Genomic DNA, 19,668 nt, shown 5'->3' with positions numbered 1-19,668 from the left:
TGAGAGAGGGAGACTCTGTCTCAATAAAAAAATAATAATAATTTAATTAAATAAAACAGAACTGATGGATAACTATTGGTAAATGTAGAAACCAGTGGTAAAGGGACATGATTTTGTGTCTGCAGCCCCCGGAAAGGAACAAATGAAAGCCACTTTTTTTACCATAAGTTTAAATAATATGATCATTATTTCCAGAGAAAAATCACTCTCCATTGTATAGTGGAGAATCTCAGTACTGGGGAAGGAGTCTATACGGTAGCTTGAAGGCAACACTAATTCAGAGAAATAGTAATAACTATTCCAGAACAGGGAAAACCAGCATTTTTCCTCCATCCTGATTTGTAGAGGCACACCGGATGAATTGGACTGAGCTGCTTTGGCCAGGTATGGTGGCCATTTAAAGACCAATGCATTTTATCAGAATTAACCACATGAAAGATAATTTATGAAACAAAACAGGCAATGCTGTTTCCTCTGGCAAGCCTGGTGTCCTGTATCCATTGGAGAATCCACGGAAGTACAACAGCATGCATGGCTTTTAAGACACGCAAGACATTTAAAAGCCAGTTTATGTACAGAAGCATGATTTTAGATTAACTGCCTGTTGGTACAGCTAGAAAAATTGCAACCCTATCGCTTATTTATCTTGCATGTTGCTCCGCTTTGCTATGAAAAATACCGTTTTATGATAAAACTTGTTGAATTTTGATAAGTATTCAGTTATACCCTCAGGGAAAATAATAGAAATTAGAGTGAGAGAAAGTGCTGTGTATAAAATTAGGCTTTCAGATTTTACAGATATAGGCTTAAGGGAGGGTGGGGGTTCTTTTGTATCTTAAGTTGAATGAATGCTTAAATTAGTTGATGTGAATTTAAGTTTTAAAGATTATTATTAATTAACTCTTCTCTTTGTCTTTGCATTTACCTTCCCAGATGTTCCAGCCTATCATTTTACTTATTCTCATTCTTGTATTATTTTCATCACTTTCTTACACAACAATATTTAAACTTGTCTTCCTTTTTACACTGTTTTTTGTACTGTAAATTTTTCGTCATCTACCATTCATTGTAGTATTTTCAGTTTGTTTATTTTGTTCACCCTTCAAGACAAGAAGTAAAAGAAGTATAATTTCTGTAGTAACCAATGCTATAAAAACACTGAAGACTGCTTATTTCTTTAAAAAGACACAACTCATCTTACCACGACCAAATTCAATAAGAAGCCCAAGCACTAAAATATTTCAGGTAAGAAAGTGTGACATTTTTCTGTATGAATTGTTTTAATTTTGCTGCTTTTTTTCATCCTGTTTGTCCCCTCTTGATAAATAATTGGCATATTGAATATAAAAATGGACTACATGTCTCATAATTATTTCTCAGTAGCTCACTATTATTATTCAAAAGCTGGACGAACATTCACAATTTGGTCACATTTCCAAAAACTACATACATTTGTAAAGTACCTTTGCCAGGTTACATCAAACTAGCAAGATAATTTTGACATCCAATAAATACCTGAAAAAAAATACAGGAAATAAATGTGACCCTCATGGAAACTAAGTAATGTGTTGTAATGCCAATGTGTTTTGTCTACAGAGATATGCTTGGAAGCATGAGACTGGATTAGGTCTTAGTTCATTTAGGAAACAGTTATCTCCATCCTACTCTGTTTGACCAGATTCCCACCAAACCTGCCATTCCTGCTTTTACTTTTTATACTTGAAGTCATGTATTGCTGATTGAACTTGGAGTTCAATTTGGATACTTGGAGTCCTATCCTCCATAATAGAATGCCTCCAAAGCAGGAAATGCTCTATAAATATGATATGTGAATTGTTTTGAATAGGGAAAAAATACAGTCATTCTCTAGAATTTCATTAAAATATGGTCATTTTCTCAAATTCATTAGACCACAATCGAAGACTGGTAACATAGGTCTGGCGGGAGTTGCTCTCGAGATATAAACTAACTTCAGTAAACCTGAGCATCCCCCTTTCTCCTCATACCTAAAGTGGCCTGCCCAATAGGTATGTGGGTAGGACTCCGTCTACCCACAAGACCTATTCTGTCCATCTCATTGATAGTTTATCCAGTACCACCCAAGAGTCAGCAATCTCTGCACTTGTTGAAGTCACATACTTGTAAATACTCACAGGTTGGTTTGATGGATATGAAAATCTGTGGAAAGTGAAGTATCTTGCATGTCTGCAAAAAGAATATGTGGAAAAACTTTGTTCTAAAAGTTGCTATTGGTAATGGCCCTTGGAATCTCCAGGAATTTAACTTTCAAGGGACTCTGATTTATTTATCGTCACATCCTCCCACACATCCATTTGAGTATTAAACAAACAAACAAACAAAAACCTTCACAATAATCTAAAACTTTAGAATAACTGCTCTTACTCTCTACAGGGTTTGTTTGGTTTTGGTTTTTGGTTCTGTTTGTTTTTTGATAGGGGGAGGAGAGACTTGGAGTGAGGCGTGGTTAACCAATGGTTGGAATCTGTCAGTATGCACTTCTGGCTTTTCATTTTAGTGATTCAGAGAGCTAGGTAAAACTTCATTACAAAAATGAATGAAATGAGATAAATACCATGTTTAATCAATTATATATAATTCAGGTGTTTACTTTTTAAAATTTTTTCATCTCAGGGATAACAAACACTTTAAAACCTAAAGTTTGTCTGTTAGATCCGTGATAAGTTTCCAGGCCACCATTTCAGGAACTGAAAGTAAATGTTTGAGAGCTGAAATTTAGCTGAAATATGTATTGTCTTTGGAGCCAGTTACACCTGTTAAAAGGCTCTCAGCCACCTACAGAGCATTTGGAAGTGTGTGGAGTGTTGCAGGTTATTGCAATGACTGGAAGTTTGGTGGCATTTAGGAGGAAGGGATCAAAACTTCAAGGTCCCTGAAATCCCACATCACAAAGAATTGTCTTGTCCAAACTGCTGATGTTATCTTTGCAGATAAATGTGATGTGGTATGCACTCATTCACTTCAGAAGCATCATGCATATTCACTACCATGTGTGACTTTAAGAAACTGGCTTTAGATTTTAGTTTTATCATGAGATTAATCAAAAATGAAATAACTAGATCGTAGTTCTCAATGCTAGCTGCACATCAGAATTTCTGGGAAGTTTTTAATTGGGGACATAATCCATACTAATTGAAATAAAATGTATGGAGCTAGGCATCTGCATTTTTTTAAAATGCCCCAGAACCACTACTTTTAGATATTTGAATTGTCTAAAATACATGTTCGATATAGCCCCAACAAAGCTTACAGTAAACTATGTGATACTAAGATATAGGATCATTAGTTGTCTAGGTTTGAGTAGACTTTAAAGTTTCAGCTGCTCAGTGGATGTCTGAATTCTCTCTAGAGCATTTCCACTTAGTTGTATAGCCTTTGCCAGAAGGGATATCACCTCCAGTGATAAAGCAGTTATATTTCTGCACTGGTGGTGGTGCCAGAAAACTTGGCTTGCATTAATACAAGTTCTCAAAAACACAAAATTAAAGGTAAATAGGAATAATACCTAACAGAAAAGAGAACCAAGGTGAATAGTGTGTGGGCACAGCGTCACACACTCACTGAGAGACGCAGGCACGTGTGCACACTGAATTCAAGACTCAAGATGACCCCACAGTGATCTAACATGTTATTACAACAAAATCCCTAGGCATTCTTAGGTGGACTGACACCATAAATATATGCAAGGGTGGTGCAAACACCTCAGTGATAACTTGTGACCTGAATAGGGAAGGAGAGCTGTCTGGACTAACCAAAACACCAGCCTCAACTATATATCTCATGTTAGGAACTGTGGTCGTGTTCCTTATGTTGCCCTTCTGGCAACAGTGGTATTAATCTTACCTGTGAATTCCTAAAACAGTGATAAGGTTTGACTCTGTGTCCCACTCAAATCTCATCTTGAATTGTAATCCCCATGGGTTGAGGGAGGGACCTGTAATCTCCACATGTAGAGGGAGGCAGGTGATTGGACCATGGGGGTGGTTTTCCCCATGCTGTTCTCATGATAACAAGTGAGTCCTCACAAGATTTGATGGTTTTATAAATGTTGAGAAGTTCCTCCTTCACTCCTGTCCACTGCCGCCTTGTGAAGAAAGTGCCTGCTTCCCCTTCCACCGTGATTGCAGGTTTCCTGAGGCCTCCCTAACTATATAGAACTGTGAGTCAAACCTCTTTCCTTTATTAATTACCCAGTCTCAGGGAAGCTCTTTATAGCAGTGTGAAAGTACACTAATACAGGCAGTGATTTTATAGAATTTCATGAGACTCTTGAATCTCATCCAGATCCTCCATATGTGAAACTCCTGTGAAATACTGGGGAGAGGAAAGTAGGCTGAAGCAGGACTGACTTGACTACTGCTCACAGATTCTGGGGTCTATGGGATCATTCCAACGGCTCCTCTGAAGTTAGTGAATCAACTTTACTGAACAGTTGAATTCCAGGGAGGCTCTTTTCCACTCTGCCCCACTCACTGCATAGACCAGCTTCCCAGTGGTGCCTGTGTGTACACACACAGATCCATCACACTGCAGTGTATAATGAGAAATGCATGCAGGGTCAGGGCATTCAGACCTGCCTCTGTCTTAGGGGACATGCTGGGGACCAGTTGGTGGAAGGTGGGGTCAGAAAATTGCCAGTAGGCATGAAGTGACCTTTTTCCTTGCCGTCTTTTCCCTGTAACTTAAAGCTGTTCAGCGGGCACCCAGTATCCAGGATGCACTTATCTCTTAAAGCATAGAACATAAACTTGGGAATATAAGTTAACAAAGATGGTGCCCAAAACCTCAGAAAGAGAATCTCCAGCGTCTTCCCCTTTGATCCTGTTGCTTGCATTATTTTTGTTGTATTAAGCTGTTTCTGAAAGAGGAACAACCACGCTTCTTGATTCACCAAGAGAGAAAAGACCCTCAATTATTAAGACAAGGCGTCATCTTTTGTTTGGACCTTTGAAGCTGTGCTATTTAAACATCATACCAAACTAAACAGAGCAAGCCTTATTCTAGAAAATTCCCTTGTATGCACATTCTTGGCCATAGGAAGAAGTGTCTTCTTGTTAATTTGGCCTAGATCTAAGAAAAAAGGAATTCAGTTGGCTATTTTTAAGCATAAGTAACTAAACTCATAAAACAAAGGAAAATTCAGTCCTGAGCCTGGAATGTGTTTTGGCCTGCATTCTCTAATCTTCAACTTTAGTTTGTGTGGTAGAATGGGATATGCTTATTTAATTAGCTGCCAACGACGTTTGGACTGTCAATTTGGTAGCTCAGCCTTAATTCCAAATATTCATGCAGTGTTTGTAACTGCATTCTGATAGAACTACAGTCCAGTTCATCTAGTAGAGTCATACTTTGTGTCAGACACCATAAGTGAATGTAGAGATTGAAGAGAAGGTAGTGGAGAATAGTACCAGAAAGTAAGAAAAGTCGACCATTTATTAAACTACTGGGATATGGTACAGTTAAAACATAGTATGCATGAAGACATAACTGCTTAAACCCTAGTTGTAAACCAATTAGGTCTAATGAAAGATAGATTTCTTTCTGCGGTTTTAATTTTGATCTGGTTTTCGATAGGTAAAGTAATGTCATTCACATTTTGATGAAACACATTTCATGGGTAGGTCCTGACATTCTCAGCAGTCTACTTGTAGAATTTCAGATAAAAACTCATACAAAATAGAATATTTCATGGCCTGGAGATGGCAGAACACCTTTGTAGTTACAGTAATAAATGTGGGAATATCTTAAATGCTTGTAAACTGTACTTTTGTGTTGATCAGTTGAAAGAAGGGAAAGTGGTAGTGGCTGTTTTTCATGCTTGCCATTTTGAAAGTGTGTGCAAATCACAGAATCTCTAAAGGTCCTTTCCATGTAACTTAAATACATTTTCATCCATGTCTTCCCTGCTTAAAGGTGTATTTTCTGTACTCAATGGCAGTTCTAGCCTGTGTCTGTCCTAGTGAAGTTGTGGGTAGTATTTTAAATATTTCTGGGGACCTTTTGAGTAGAGTACTGTTATAAACCACTTGATCAAAAAATAAGAGCAGCAAATACAACAGTTTTTAGATGTAAAGAGAAACCTCAGAAACCTCTGCCTTGCACTGCTCACTGTTAAGCCAGGCCATGTTGTCCTAAAGAGCCCCATCTGATCTTTTTATATCCCACATATTTATGATTAATAAACTTAAGTCTATTGACATTTCCTGATTCTTCAATTTCACTGTTACCATTATAAAACTTTTTTAGTTCGGAGTTGAACGTGTTTTTCTGTAGCTATTTTTCAAAATAAGGTACCAACAAAACCCAACATCTGAAGATAAAATTGCAAACATTTAGTTTAAGATAATACATAATCAGTGGTTGTTAGCAGTTATGCAGCCTTTCCAATAATGTTCATAAAATTTTATTGACTGCATATTTGGTGTTTTTCAGTGTTTTTGAATCCAGATTCCTATTTAGCATATATTAAACTCAGATAATAAAAACTTGCCTTTGTTTTGATGATTTTTATTTAAATTATCAGTAAAGTTTTAGATATATTTTAAAAATGATTTTAAGTGACTTGTTTTTTAGGAAAATAAGCATTAAATAAACAGTAACAGTGTAGAGCATTACACTAATTTAAAAACTAGAACTTTTCAGAAAAGTTTAGAACACCAACTCACTTAAGAAAATTGCAGGCCGGGCGCGGTGGCTCACGCTTGTAATCCCAGCACTTTGGGAGGCCAGGGAGAGCGGATCATGAGGTCAAGAGATCGAGACCATCCTGGCTAACACAGTGAAACGCCATCTCTACTAAAAATATGAAAAATTAGCTGGGTGTAGCAGCTCCTGTAGTCCCAGCTACTTGGGAGACTGAGGCAGGAGAATGGCATGAACCTGGGAGGCGGAGCTTGCAGTGAGCCGAGATCGTGCCACTGCACTCCAGCCTGGGCGACAGTGTGAGACTCCGTCTCAAAAAAAAAATAAAAAAAAGAAAATGGCAAACCACCCTGAGGTATTCATGAGTGGTGCAATATCTTGACTGTTTGAAGAGTTACAATATCGTGCATACTCCAGATATGGAACTGTGGAAATTGTTGACTCTGAAAAAGTGTGCTTTATGCGTTTATTTTCTGTAGTCTCTTCTGAATGTTTTTAGTTGAGCTGCTTCTGTTAACAAGCATGATGCATAAGTGATTATTGAAGGCTGGGAAACGGCATCGCTTCTTTTTGAGGTTGCCAACACGATGTACCTTTAAAGCCAGCTCTTTAAGTTTATGTCAAAAGTACCTGCCTTAACCTGTGCATTCAAATATTAAGAGAGTATGAGGGGCAGAGAGCAACTCATCAGTTTACTTACTTGCCTCAAGTGATTTAGTAAGGGAAGGTAATTTAGAGCTTTTTTATTTTTTTTTATTTTTTTTAATTTTTTTTTTTGAGACGGAGTCTCGCTCTGTCGCCCGGGCTGGAGTGCAGTGGCCGGATCTCAGCTCACTGCAAGCTCCTCCTCCCGGGTTTACGCCATTCTCCTGCCTCAGCCTCCCGAGTAGCTGGGACTACAGGCGCCCGCCACCTCGCCCAGCTAGCTTTTTGTATTTTTTAGTAGAGACGGGGTTTCACCGTGTTAGCCAGGATGGTCTCGAACTCCTGACCTCATGATCCGCCCGTCTCGGCCTCCCAAAGTGCTGGGATTACAGGCTTGAGCCACCGCGCCCAGCAGAGCTTTTTTAAAGAAATGACTTATATACTCTTATTTCTTAAAGTCAGAACATTCAGTTTAGTTCGTAGTTTATAACTCCCTTCCTTCTTTCTTATAAACAGTTTTTTTCCACATTCTTTGTTACTCCTTTTGTATCTCTGACTCCTGAACAGACAAAATCTAAATAGAACATCCTGTATATTGGCCTAGATCAGTCATTTATAACTGGGTTTCAGCATGACAAGGTACTGAAATTAATTTTTTTCCTGGCATTGGGTGACTCCTGGGAATCCAAGCAGGAAAGGAAATGTGTATCTTCTGAGCCTTTGCCTGAAAGGAAATGTGTACCTGCTGAGGCTGTCGGGCCACTGCATAGAGGGCCTTAGCATTTATGAACAAGCTTAGATTACATCTAGTGGAAAAAGCCACAGTGAAGCTAGTTGAGGTAGTCAAGGAAAAGGAGGACTGCCTGGCCTTGGACTTCATCTTGATGTAGAAAAACTGTCCAAGAGGGGAAACCGAAGCCTCTGTTCAGCCTCCTTACTTCAGAGGGAATGTACTTGATTCAGATGCAGCTATTAGTTTGAAGATACCTGATATTTGTAGAAAGTGACTGGATTCAAAATAGTAGCGGGGATTAAAAAGAGTTGGATAAAAAAGGGTGAGGTTGGCCAGGCACAGTGGCTCATGTCTGTAATCCCAGAACTTCGAGAGGCCAAGTTGGGTGGATTACCTGAGGTTGGGAGTTCGAGACCAGTCCGGCCAACATGGCAAAACCCTGTCTCTACTAAAAATACAGAAATTAGCTGGACATGGTGGCGGATGCCTGTAATCCCAGCTACTTGGGTGACTGAGGCAGGAGAATCACTTGAACCCGGGAGGTGGAGGTTGCAGTGAGCTGAGATCATGACATTGTACTCCAGCCTGGGCGACAAGAGCGAAACTCCGTCTCCAAAAAAAAAAAAGGTTACAGAAATCTTATTTTGCAATATATATTGATGGCGTCAACAACAACAGAATACAGTGGAAAGGTCAGACACAGCTGCTTTTGGGGATGTACTAAATACCTACTGCTTTCTTCCTGCATTTGAATAGCTTTTGCCCTACATGATATTACCATTTTGCAACTCTCTTTTCCTAAACCCCTTTCCTTTATGAATTTTTGAGATGTTCATGGACAAATTCCCATCAAGGTATTGTGCTTATAGGCTAATATGGACTTACTGAGGGACCTTGGCCATGGAAAATGGGTCTGGCTGGTTCTGCAGAAATCATCTGATGAGAGTGGGCCTGGGGGCTACACCGAAGTGTGAATTTAGGCCTCCCTTTCTGTAATTTTACCTCCAAATCCTTTACCGTATCCCTCTCATGTCATGATGCCACATTTCTTTTGACCTGAACTCCAAGTGCTCAAAATCTAACACCTACTCATGCTGTTCCGCATTCAGATCTTCCACCTCTTTCCCCACTCCATGCCCTGTGAATGAAACAGATGGCTTTCCCAACCTCTAATCAAAGCCTACGCATATTGATTTACTCTTTCTAGTCCTTAGTATGTGCTACCTCTTCTCCTTTTCTGTGCCGAAGTGTGACTAGCCAATAGTTATTTCCTTTATCAGTGGTATTTTACTAGGCAATTATTGGAAATAGAATGCTGTCACCTGGTAGTGATAAATCTAACATTTCTCGTAGAAGATATAGGTGGATTAGTTACTCCCTGGGGGAATATGGATTAGTTCCTGTGTCCTTCAAATTACACTCACCAAGCCTGAGCCGTGCATTACTGCTGAAACAGCGCAGCAGAGAGAAGTGGCTCAGGGTGTCCCTCTTGTGGTGGACAAGCATTCTCAGGACTCTTCTGGTCACTAAAGAAAAGGTAGCCCTCGAACAGTCCTTTTAATTATTTTGATTTTATTCTCATCATTATCAGTATCCTCCAAGTCAAGAATCTGTAAATAATACAATGAGATGCTAAAAGCAAATTTGAAAAATGTGAGCAAGCTCTGTTTCTAGTTTTAAAATAGCCCACATTTCTCAAATATGTTACTGTTTGGTTCAGAATTTGGACCACGACTTGAAAAGAACAGATCATTCAAACGTGTGTCTTTTGAATATTTCTGTCATCTGGAAATGCCTGTGCATAAGCCCCATGATGGATGTGCTTGGCTAAAAAACTTATTGACGTGCAGCCTTCAGAATAGAAGAGAAAGCCAGTGTCCCATGATTCTAAGGATAAACATCTCCCACTGGAAAAATAGTGCATTAGCTGGCAAGTAATAGTCCAAACATGTAACTTCTATGGATAGTAAATATTCTGTGTGTTATCCTCATAATTTTATATCCCAAAACAGTACTTTAGGAGGATCAAAATTATATTTATTAACACACAATTGAAATTGCCATTCTAGAACTCAAATAACACAGGACCAAATTTGACAGAATCAGCTGTGGAACTTTATCAAAAGTCTGAAGCCAGGACCTCACCACTGGATGGTCTGAGTCAGAAGTCTGGGGAGAGTTCCAGCATGGCTATTTTTCTTTTTCATTCTCTGTGTGATTATAGTGTGCAGCTAGGGCTGAGTGAGAGTAACACTAAACCGTGATCTCCTCGGTGGAATGCTGTGGGTACTCCTAGGAGAGACTCTCCAAATTTGTGAATTTATACCAGTGTAGTGGGCTACTCAGAATGTAAACAGTCATGCTACATGTCACATTTCAGGGAATCTTCAGAGCTGACCAGACCTGTTGAAGACAAGGACTTCTTACTCTTCTTTGAGTTCTCTTGGTCTAACCAGGCATAGAATTGGTATTCACAAATAGTTGTTAAATGGAGTGTTAATTAAAGTTCCCAAGACCTTAGGAATTGAAGATAATTTGAGATTCAAGAGTTCTGCTAAACAACCGAGATCTCATGATCTTAAAGTAATTTCAAAATTGCAAGAGGAAGACATTATTCAAGAAGAAAGAATTACTTAAACTACATCCCTTATAGTAGCCTTTGAACTTTAACATGCACAAGAATGAGTTTAGGCTGGGCGTAGTGTTTCAGGCCTATAATCTCAGCACTTTGGGAGGCCAAGGAGGGAGGATCATTTGAGCTCAGAAGTTCAAGACCAGCCTGGGCAACATAACAAGACCTTATCTCAAAAAAAAAAAAAAAATCAAACAATTAGCTGGGCATGGTGGCAAGTGCCTGTGGTCCCCTATTCAGGAGTCTGAAGCTGGAAGATTGCTTGAGCCCTGGAAGTTGAGGTTGTAGTGAGCCATGATCATACCACTACACTCCAGCCTGGGTAACAGAACAAGACCATCTCAAAAACAAAACTAAAACAAACAAAAAATAACAAGTTTAGTTTTTTAAATCTTTTCTATCTTCTTTCTAATGAAAATAGAAACACAGTACCCCTTTTATTGTTAAATATGTTTAAAGGGTAAAAGAATAAGCAATGGAAAAATGATGTAAGCAAGAAATCAGAAGCTCTCCAGTCTCATAACAACCAGGTTGTCATAGCATAAAGAGAACAAATGAGTAACTGCTTTGTAATACTTCAGGATCATTCTGCAAACGAAACTATAGATTAAATATGTACTGGCATGCTTAAGGCCATGTTGCTGTGTTTATCTTCAGATCTTTTTAACTGCTAAAATCCATTTGCCTTTTTATTTTGACCCAGTGTTTACAATTAGCTAAGGACACAAGCCTCTTTAGATAGTAATAAATACTCAGCTGGCGGGGCACAGTGGCTCACGCCTGTAATCCCAGCACTTTGGGACGCTGAGGCGGGTGGATCATGAGGTCAGGAGTTCAAGACCAGATTGGCCAATATGGTGACACCCTGTCTCTGCTAAAAATACAAAAATTAGCTGGGCATGGTGGTGTGCTCCTGTAGTTCCAGCTACTCAGGAGGCTGAGGCAGAAGGATCACTTGAACCTGGGAGGCGGGGGTTGCAGTGAGCCGAGATCGCGTCACTGCACTCCAGCCTGGACGAGAGAGCGAGACTCCATCTCAAAAATAAATAAATACTCAGCGATATGATTCGTATGTCATACTTGGAAGACAGAGTATCATCTCTCTCATTTGGACATAGAAGAAAACTGAATTTAAAATTTGCCAAAGCCAGAAGTCAACTTCTTAGTCTCCTCTCATATCCAGCATTCTTATTTCAATTTTCTTCCCTTGCACTTCTTGGAATTTTGAACTTCAAGGCTCTCCACCAGGAATGAGGAGACCGGGATTCTATTCTTGGAATGGCCAGTAAGTGGCTTTGTGACCTTGAGCAGATGAGTTACCCTCAGGGCCTCTTCCCTCAACTGTAAAATGAGAAGGTTAGCTAGATGAGTTCAGAAGTTTTTTCTGACGCTAAAATTCTGTAAGTCTGGAAACACCTGCTAGTGACATTTATGCACGCATTATTTCTCTTTTACCCTTTTCAAAATGTTTGTGATTGTGCCTTAATATTATTATTAATATAGATCTTTTCCTATTGTTTTTAGAATTTTCTTTTTTGTTTCTTGACAGCAGGCGGTGTTTCTACATTTATTTCCATTAAGTGTTATTATGTACGTTTCTTTACATATCTGTTATATGTTGAAATAAGATTAGTATGTCATCAGGTATGAATGATGTAATTCTAAAACATAGGACAATCATTTGTGAATTTCATATTTGAAGATTTAAATGTTCAAATGGTTTAGAGATAAACTGCATTACAAAACAAATTGCATTTTTTTTCCATAAGGTTTTTAGTCATTCTGACACCTGCTTGAAAACCTCAGGCAGTTTGAGATGTCTGAATATAACTGTTAGGGCTGAGTATGCCAGCGTCAGACTTTTAAATCTGTTCATTTTATGTACATAATTGTGAGAACTTTTCTTTTAAAAGTTTTCCTAAAAAACAAAAAGTTTTCAAGGGAAAATCTCAAAAGCTGTGCTGAGCATTTCTTGACTTTGCACTGTATCAGCTAATTGACTTACTTTCTGTCTTTGGGGTATGAAATATGGCATGGAAATTATGTATTATACGTAACATATAATATAAATTTTACATATATATATAATTCAACAGAAAAGGTTGGTAAATACTAGAAAAAGTGGGAAACTTGGAGTAAACTTTTTGTCAAAGACTTTCACTAGCATTTGATTCTGTGTACAATTTAGGATGAGCTTTACTGTGACAAGAAGCAGATGAAGCACTTGAATCTGTTATACGTTGAAATAAGATTAGTATGTCATCAGGTATGAATGATGTAATTCTTTCTAAAACATAGGGCAATTATTTGTGATTGCCCTGGGACAATCACACTGGGACATCCATGAAGAAAGAGATTGAAATGGGTACTACTGAGTGACACTTAGGAAGTATAGTCCAACGTAACATCTCTTGTAACTTAGACACATACTATCTGAATTTTCAATAGGATTTAGAAAATGGTCTTAATTTGATTTACAAGTGATACGTAGAAGTTAAGATGTTTGGAGTAGAAGAAAAGGTAAAGGAAGCAATGTTTTTTGTTTTGTTTTTCTGAGACAGAGTCTTGTTCTGTCAACCAGGCTAGAGTGCAGTGAGGCCATCTCTGCTCACTACAACCTCTGCCTCCCGGATTCGAACAATTCTGCCTCAGCCTCACTAGTAGCTAGGATTACAGGCCTGCGCCACCATGCCTGGCTAATTTTTTTAGTTTTAGTAGACACAGGGTTTCACCATGTTGTCCAGGCTTGTCTCGAGCTTCTGACCTTGAGTGATCCACGTGCCTCTGCCTCCAGAAGTGCTAGGATTACAGGCGTGAGCAACCGCGCCCGACCTGAAACAATGTTAAGATAATTCTGTATTGATGTTTTTGTGCAACTCCCTCCTGCCTCTCCGTCTCTCCAAGAATCTTCTTCCTAGCCTCATAAATATGGAGGTAGACATGAACTACCCTTTATTGTGTGCTTGGCGCTATATATATTCCTTCATATTCTTATGGCCTCTTAAAGTAAATATAATTATCTCTTTAAGGAAGAATCAGGGTCTACAAGATCACACAGATAAGTGGTGGCAGTAGAACTGAAACCTAGATTTCTATGACAAAATTCCATGGTTTGCAATAAAAAAAAAAAAAAAAAAACAGTTTCAAACCCTTTTTCCTCCACATGGGTGCATTTCTATGAACTTTTGCAGGATGCTTTACCACTATGAGCCTTGGGTTTTATCAATAAGATCAGATGATCAGTATCTACAGACAGAATTGCTATGAGGGTGAATTCAGATAAAGGTCTATTCAAAGTACTTAGCACAGAACCTTGTAGAGAGTTGCCCCTCAGTGAATAATTACTATTATTACTGTAACTATCACTGTTGTTGTTGTTTTTGCTATTGAGATTTTGATGTCAGGCTTTCCAGACACAGAGTAGGGTTTCATTTGATTGTCCTGCATGTATTAAAGTCCTACTATGAGCAGGTTACTATTATTAAACTTTAGCGCCTCATGAAATGTTTATCTGGAAGCAGGTGAAAATAATATCAGTAAATATGTATTACTTTAAAGACCACACCAGGGACGCTCTTCAGACCTGAAGACCTTATTGTTTAAACTTGTATATTTGCTAAGTTAGGCACAAAATTGCTCTAGAGACTTTTTTGACTAAATTAAACCAAATGTCATCAGATGGGTGTGTGTACAAAGCCACAATAAACCTGGAAATGTCGCTGGGGAGGCAAGATCTCCTAGCATTTCAGAACAGGCTGATTTGATCATGATTTAGAGAACTTTTCCATATACTTAGGCTGCTTTCTTTTCCTATGTCTGCAGCACACTTCAGTGGAAAATAAGCCCATAAGTATCTCATATTTGGGGTGTGTGTATGTGTGTGTGTGTGTGTGTGTGTGTGTGTGTTGTCCTCCCACAGTAAGAAATCTCATCCCTTCCCATGGGCTCTGATTTTCTCTAATATAAAGACATCGCTACTATTGTAGATAAAAGCAACACACTGTCAGAATCACAGAGAGCTAAGAGATTGGACTTTATGTCCCATTTCTATTTTATTTGAAGATAGAAGTTTGATAACTCTCACAGATCTTTTGAGAGTATGTAGTATTTATAATTATGCTACACGTGTTCTGCCACATCCAGATGCAAACTTCTAAAGGCACAGCAGAGTACATCCTACCACCAGCTGGGAAGGAGAAGGAAGTATGGAAGGAGCGAGATAATTCTTGCCTATAAAAAAAATGAGTTTACTTTCCTAATAAAATAAAGCTAAAATTGGCCCTTGTCATCGTATGATGTTAACAGCCAGCTCTTTTGGCGAGTTTGAAAATCCTGGGCTCCATTATAAAAGCTAAAAATGTCCTGGACCTGGAGTTGTTTACCCAGAGCAGGAGCTGCTCTAAAGTTACAGAGCTCTGGTTGGAAGAGGTGGCTTGAAGGCCGCCTCCAAGTAACTGACGTCACTGTAGTCTCAGCTGCTGCTGTGACACTAAGCTGAGCAGCTTTTTGACTTGTAAAAGTGGTGAAGGTTTCAAAGGGACTTGTCAGTACTGCTCTGTGGAATGGTTGGACTTATTTTGCATCCCCTTGTAAAGAATTGAGATTCACCAAGTTGAGACTTTTCTCTTTAAGACAGCTAGCCATCCACTTCCTTCCACTGCTAGACTGGCCAGTGGTCGAGCATCCATAGGATTTCTCCCCAGTGTGAAAGGTATGTTTCTTTCCGGCAAGTTTACAAGCAAGTGACTAATTATGGCAGGCTACAGAGGGGCTGCTGGTGAGATGTTTTGAACTGTGGATACTGTTTAAGTGAAGTGTAATTTCAACATCTGTCTCTGCTGTTGTCTGTGTCTGGGCTTAAAAACAGTGGGCGGGGTGCATAACAGATTGTACTGACTCCTAGGAAAAAGGCTGTTCAGCTGCTCAGGGTAGATTTCCCAACTCTGGACTGACAGTACCATCCGCTCTTTGAGACTGTTTTTCCAACACTGCTTCTCAGTTGTTTGAAAAGCACTTTGCCCATCATTGATTTTCACTAAGTATATTTATTCAAATGTGATTTTTTTATTCATCTAAAGACTTTTAACATTTGCAAATTAAAGTTCACAATCCTTGAGATTGTTGGTATTTGAAAATTGTGGTGAAAAATAAATTTTAGTTTTATCTAAGGTGGTGGTGGACTCTCTGTAGAGTTAGTGTTTCTGTAATTTGAGCTGAAGTCTATGCCATTCATAATTGAATAATCTACAGTTAGGAGGGAAACTTACCACTATGTCTTTTGTTCACGATGGTTAGTTGTAGACATTGTTTACTCAAACCAAATGTTTGCTTTAAAGTTTGCATTTTATGAGTTAAGTAAAATCAGTGTGCATACAGCTTGGATGTTTTCTAATTTGAGTAAATAACTGTAAAGAAAACCAGAAAGAAGATTATTGAATGAGACTGTAAAGTTGATTCATTCGGAATTGTGGTAGTGTCTCTTTGACCTTGTTGGAGCATGAGGAATGTGCTAAAACAGCAATAAACAGCAATGAAAAAAATTTCCCTTTTACCCTGTAACAAAGTCAAATCACGGTGGTCTTTGGAAAGATTCAATTGCAAGTGAACAATAGAAAGGAATGAGATTTATTAATTCATTGAAATAATTCAAGTGATTATAATAGCCTGGAGAAAGGGATAGAGAATTTAGGAGGTAAATGGTACATTACTCTGATAGGTTATAAGCATGGGAATTCCTAATCCATCAAAGTTAATCAGAAGCAAAGCATCTTCAGGCCAAATGAGTCTTCTAGGAATTGTGAGATTAGCAGTACCTACTGTGTGTGGCATTTCTATTGGAATATGTAACCTCTTATAAATGAAAAATCTTTAATTATATGAAAAGTGATATGTTTAGCAAAAGGAAATAAGGAGAGCAAGAAACAAGTACTCTAAACAATAATCTAAAAAGAGAGAAGTAGAAATGGAGCAGCTGCCCCTAAGGAACGCTGTTTAGTTTGTTTGACTGCAATCCAGTTTTCAATGGGCAAGATGGAGGTTGAAAGGGTAGTGACCAAGGTCTCCTAAGAATGGAGCACCCCTCAGAGAAAGAATTGCTGCCATGACCAGACGGAGGCTAATTTGGGGAATGAAAATTTCTTGTGAGACTTGTGTGTTACTCTTAAACTTTGCTTACTGGTAGGGCCGGAAGGCTAGCAAAACTATTTGCCTCCCATCACCATACTTATGCAACCCACTCACAACTCTTTATAATTCTGGCTTTCAGCCCTGGAAAGGGGAAGTAAGTTAAAAGGGATTATGCAATGCTGGTTTAGAGTTGGGGTGTGTGACTAAGTACTGCAGTTCACTCTGTCCTCTTACATTTGCTCTAATAAATTTTTATTCTGAAATGGAATTCTAGAAGGAACAACATAAACTGGAGAGCCAAAGAGATATGGGGTAGGGGACACAGACAGCAGAAATCCTTCCTTCTCTCCCACATAGATGCCAGTATCTGTGGGAGAAAATGAATGACAACTAGGAACAAAAAGAACTTTTATTTTTGCCCCAGTAGAGAGCACTTAAATTGAGTTTTTGAATCTGCTGAACCACTTTACCCCATAACTTCTCATTACGAAACATTCTGTCTCTACCAAGTTGCCCCTTCAGTTTGACTTTTTTTTGTAGTATTTAAGTCAGATTTATAACAAAAGCAGTTTTACATAAGATTTGTTCACATTTTTACTAACAATAAAACTTTTTCTTTAAATACTTGACATGTATCTTTAAAATACTTGAAAAAAGGCAAAAGAAGATCATGGAGAATATGAGAGTTCACACAATTACACTTGTTTCTATCTCGTTTTTAAATAAAGATCAAAATAATCAGGTTTTTTTCCAGAGAACAACAGGGAGAAGGATAGATGAAGAAAAGAAAGGAGAAAGGGAAGGAGGGAGGAAAGACAAGAAGAGGAAGGGAGGGAACAAGGGACAGAAGGAAGAAAACAAGAAGCAACTATTTATCAGGCATTTGCTATGATCCAGAGCAGGGTTTAGGCACTTCTTTTAAGCATTTTTCCCTTTTGCTCACTTAATCTCCAAAACAATTTTATGCCCCTCCCCTTTATATTTAGAGGTGGAAGCAATATGTTTGGCTACGTTAACATCTAACATTATATTTACGACAAGACTGAGATGCTAAGGAGGCCAAATCCTTCCACAAAAAATTGGCACAGATATTGCTCTATAGAAATGTTCTTGTAAAGGCTTGTTTCTGATCCATAACTATTACATATTTTGGCACTAGCAATTGCTCTGGGCCTGGAAAGGAAAAGCTCCATACATTGGCCCTTCTCCATATTAAGCGATGAGTTTGGCTCTTTGCAGATAGGTGCAGGATTCATTCTGCTTCAGGACTGTTACCTGGGTTTAGATACAGTCTTGTTATCAAGAGCAAGACTGATTGAGGGTATTCCTGAATGATCTTCTGGTAGGTTAAAAAGAGGAAGGCCTGGCATCTTTCAACAGTAGTATGGAAACGATTCGAGAAGAGTTAGGAATAGAAGGAAAAATTGGAGCCATTTGCTACACAATTGTAGAAAAGACTTTATGGTGATTTCGGAACATTTCCAGTGTTTAAAGAGAGTTGGGATAAAACATGGATTTCTCATAGCTACTCTTTTCCAGGTAGCTTGAAATTAGTCTGCATCCTTTTTTAGCTGCTTTGGTTAAATCTGCAGTTATCTCTTATTATCTCAGACCACACCATTCTTCCTAAGAAATTACAGTGGCAAATACTTTCTAGTCAGCAAGGTAGTTTCACCACACAGTTAATTACATATAGTTTTAAAGCAGTCTGCTAGTTTCAAGATAAGCGAGACATGATAGCACCTTTAATAGCCAGATCTAAAATTATGTATTTTTCTTGACTGAATTAATCATAATAGTACTATTGCCAAAGACATAGGAAAAAATTATCAAAGTATCTTTAGTAAATAGTTTGAGAGTAGAGTAACAATATAGATCCCTAAATTATTAGGGTGTTTTGAAGGCAGAACCCTGCATGTATAGCTAACATTGTTCATTCTTATTCTATTCTAATTCATTGATTGTGACTCAAAAAATATATGTTCAAAACTGATTACCACTCAGATATGTATGTTTACAACAGTCTGACAAAAATAAAATTAGTCTTCGATATTTATCTTATTTTTAGGCTATGAAATATGCAATTATCTTCTGTGAATACAAAATTGGCACTTGCTGCTTGGGTATGTGGGCTTAATTTGGCAGTGCCAGCACCCACAAAGCTATTGATTGTTGGGATCTTTGTCCATAATTAGCATTAGCTGCCACCAGTAAGTTATAGCATTTTGATAATGGCCTAGTGACTGAAGAGTTAGGACATCTTATAGGCACAATTATCTTAAACAGAGATTCAAACATTTTAAACATGTTTTTCTACCTCCTAAAAAGGCACTGACTTATTTAATACAAAAGTATTTTTAATTGAAGTCAAAATGAAATTTTGTAAAGCAAAAATAGAAAACTTTCTTAAATTTCTCAAACTACTCTGCATTCAGTATGCCATTTAATCTTTTTAACAGTTCTATGACTATCCCCATTTTAATGCAAAAAACTAAATCTCAGAAATTTTAGACTTATACCAGAGTTACATAGCTGATATTTTAAATTGTGACTTCAAACCTTAAATGCACATCCCCGAAGGCTAGAAAATTAATTATTTCAGTCACTACTTAATGTATTAGAGGATTCCCTGAAAACCAAGCAAAATGTTTTCTTCAATTCTCTGTATTCGATATCCTAAGCAGTTTATAGTATATAGTCTATTCAAAGGAAAAGAGAGCATGGATAAATTTTAACATATATTTCACAGGATAGTTTTGATGCTTCTAGATTTTCCTTGATGAAGTGCCATAATGAATATATTTTTTATAATTTAGATTAGTTTCTGGATGATACGTCAGTCCCAAGTTGA

At 38.1% G+C, this 19,668-nt stretch overlaps 2 protein-coding genes across 3 annotated transcripts in view; both read left to right on the top strand.

Annotated features, from left to right (window-relative positions):
- SOGA3 (SOGA family member 3) overlaps window positions 1–1,340 on the top strand; it is a 49,238-nt gene extending 47,898 nt beyond the window's left edge. The window contains exon 7 of the mRNA XM_011961677.1: window positions 934–1,340. Coding sequence (XP_011817067.1) covers window positions 934–1,044 — 111 coding nt within the window. The 3' untranslated portion in view covers window positions 1,045–1,340. The remainder of the gene's footprint in view (window positions 1–933) is intronic.
- Window positions 1,001–19,668, top strand: part of KIAA0408 (KIAA0408 ortholog) — a 35,377-nt gene continuing 16,709 nt past the window's right edge. Inside the window, exon 1 of one of the 2 annotated variants that reach the window (XM_011961678.1) lies at window positions 1,001–1,245. The gene's annotated coding sequence lies outside the window, so the exon portion shown is untranslated. Of the gene's footprint in view, window positions 1,246–15,190; window positions 15,403–19,668 lie in introns of those variants that run through there. The other variant, XM_011961679.1, reaches the window with a different exon arrangement.

Source organism: Colobus angolensis, unplaced genomic scaffold, assembly GCF_000951035.1.
Source record: "Colobus angolensis palliatus isolate OR3802 unplaced genomic scaffold, Cang.pa_1.0 Scaffold562, whole genome shotgun sequence".
NCBI lineage: Eukaryota > Metazoa > Chordata > Mammalia > Primates > Cercopithecidae > Colobus > Colobus angolensis.
Note: the sequence above shows the minus strand (reverse complement) of the source record. Positions and strands in the feature narration are given on the sequence as shown.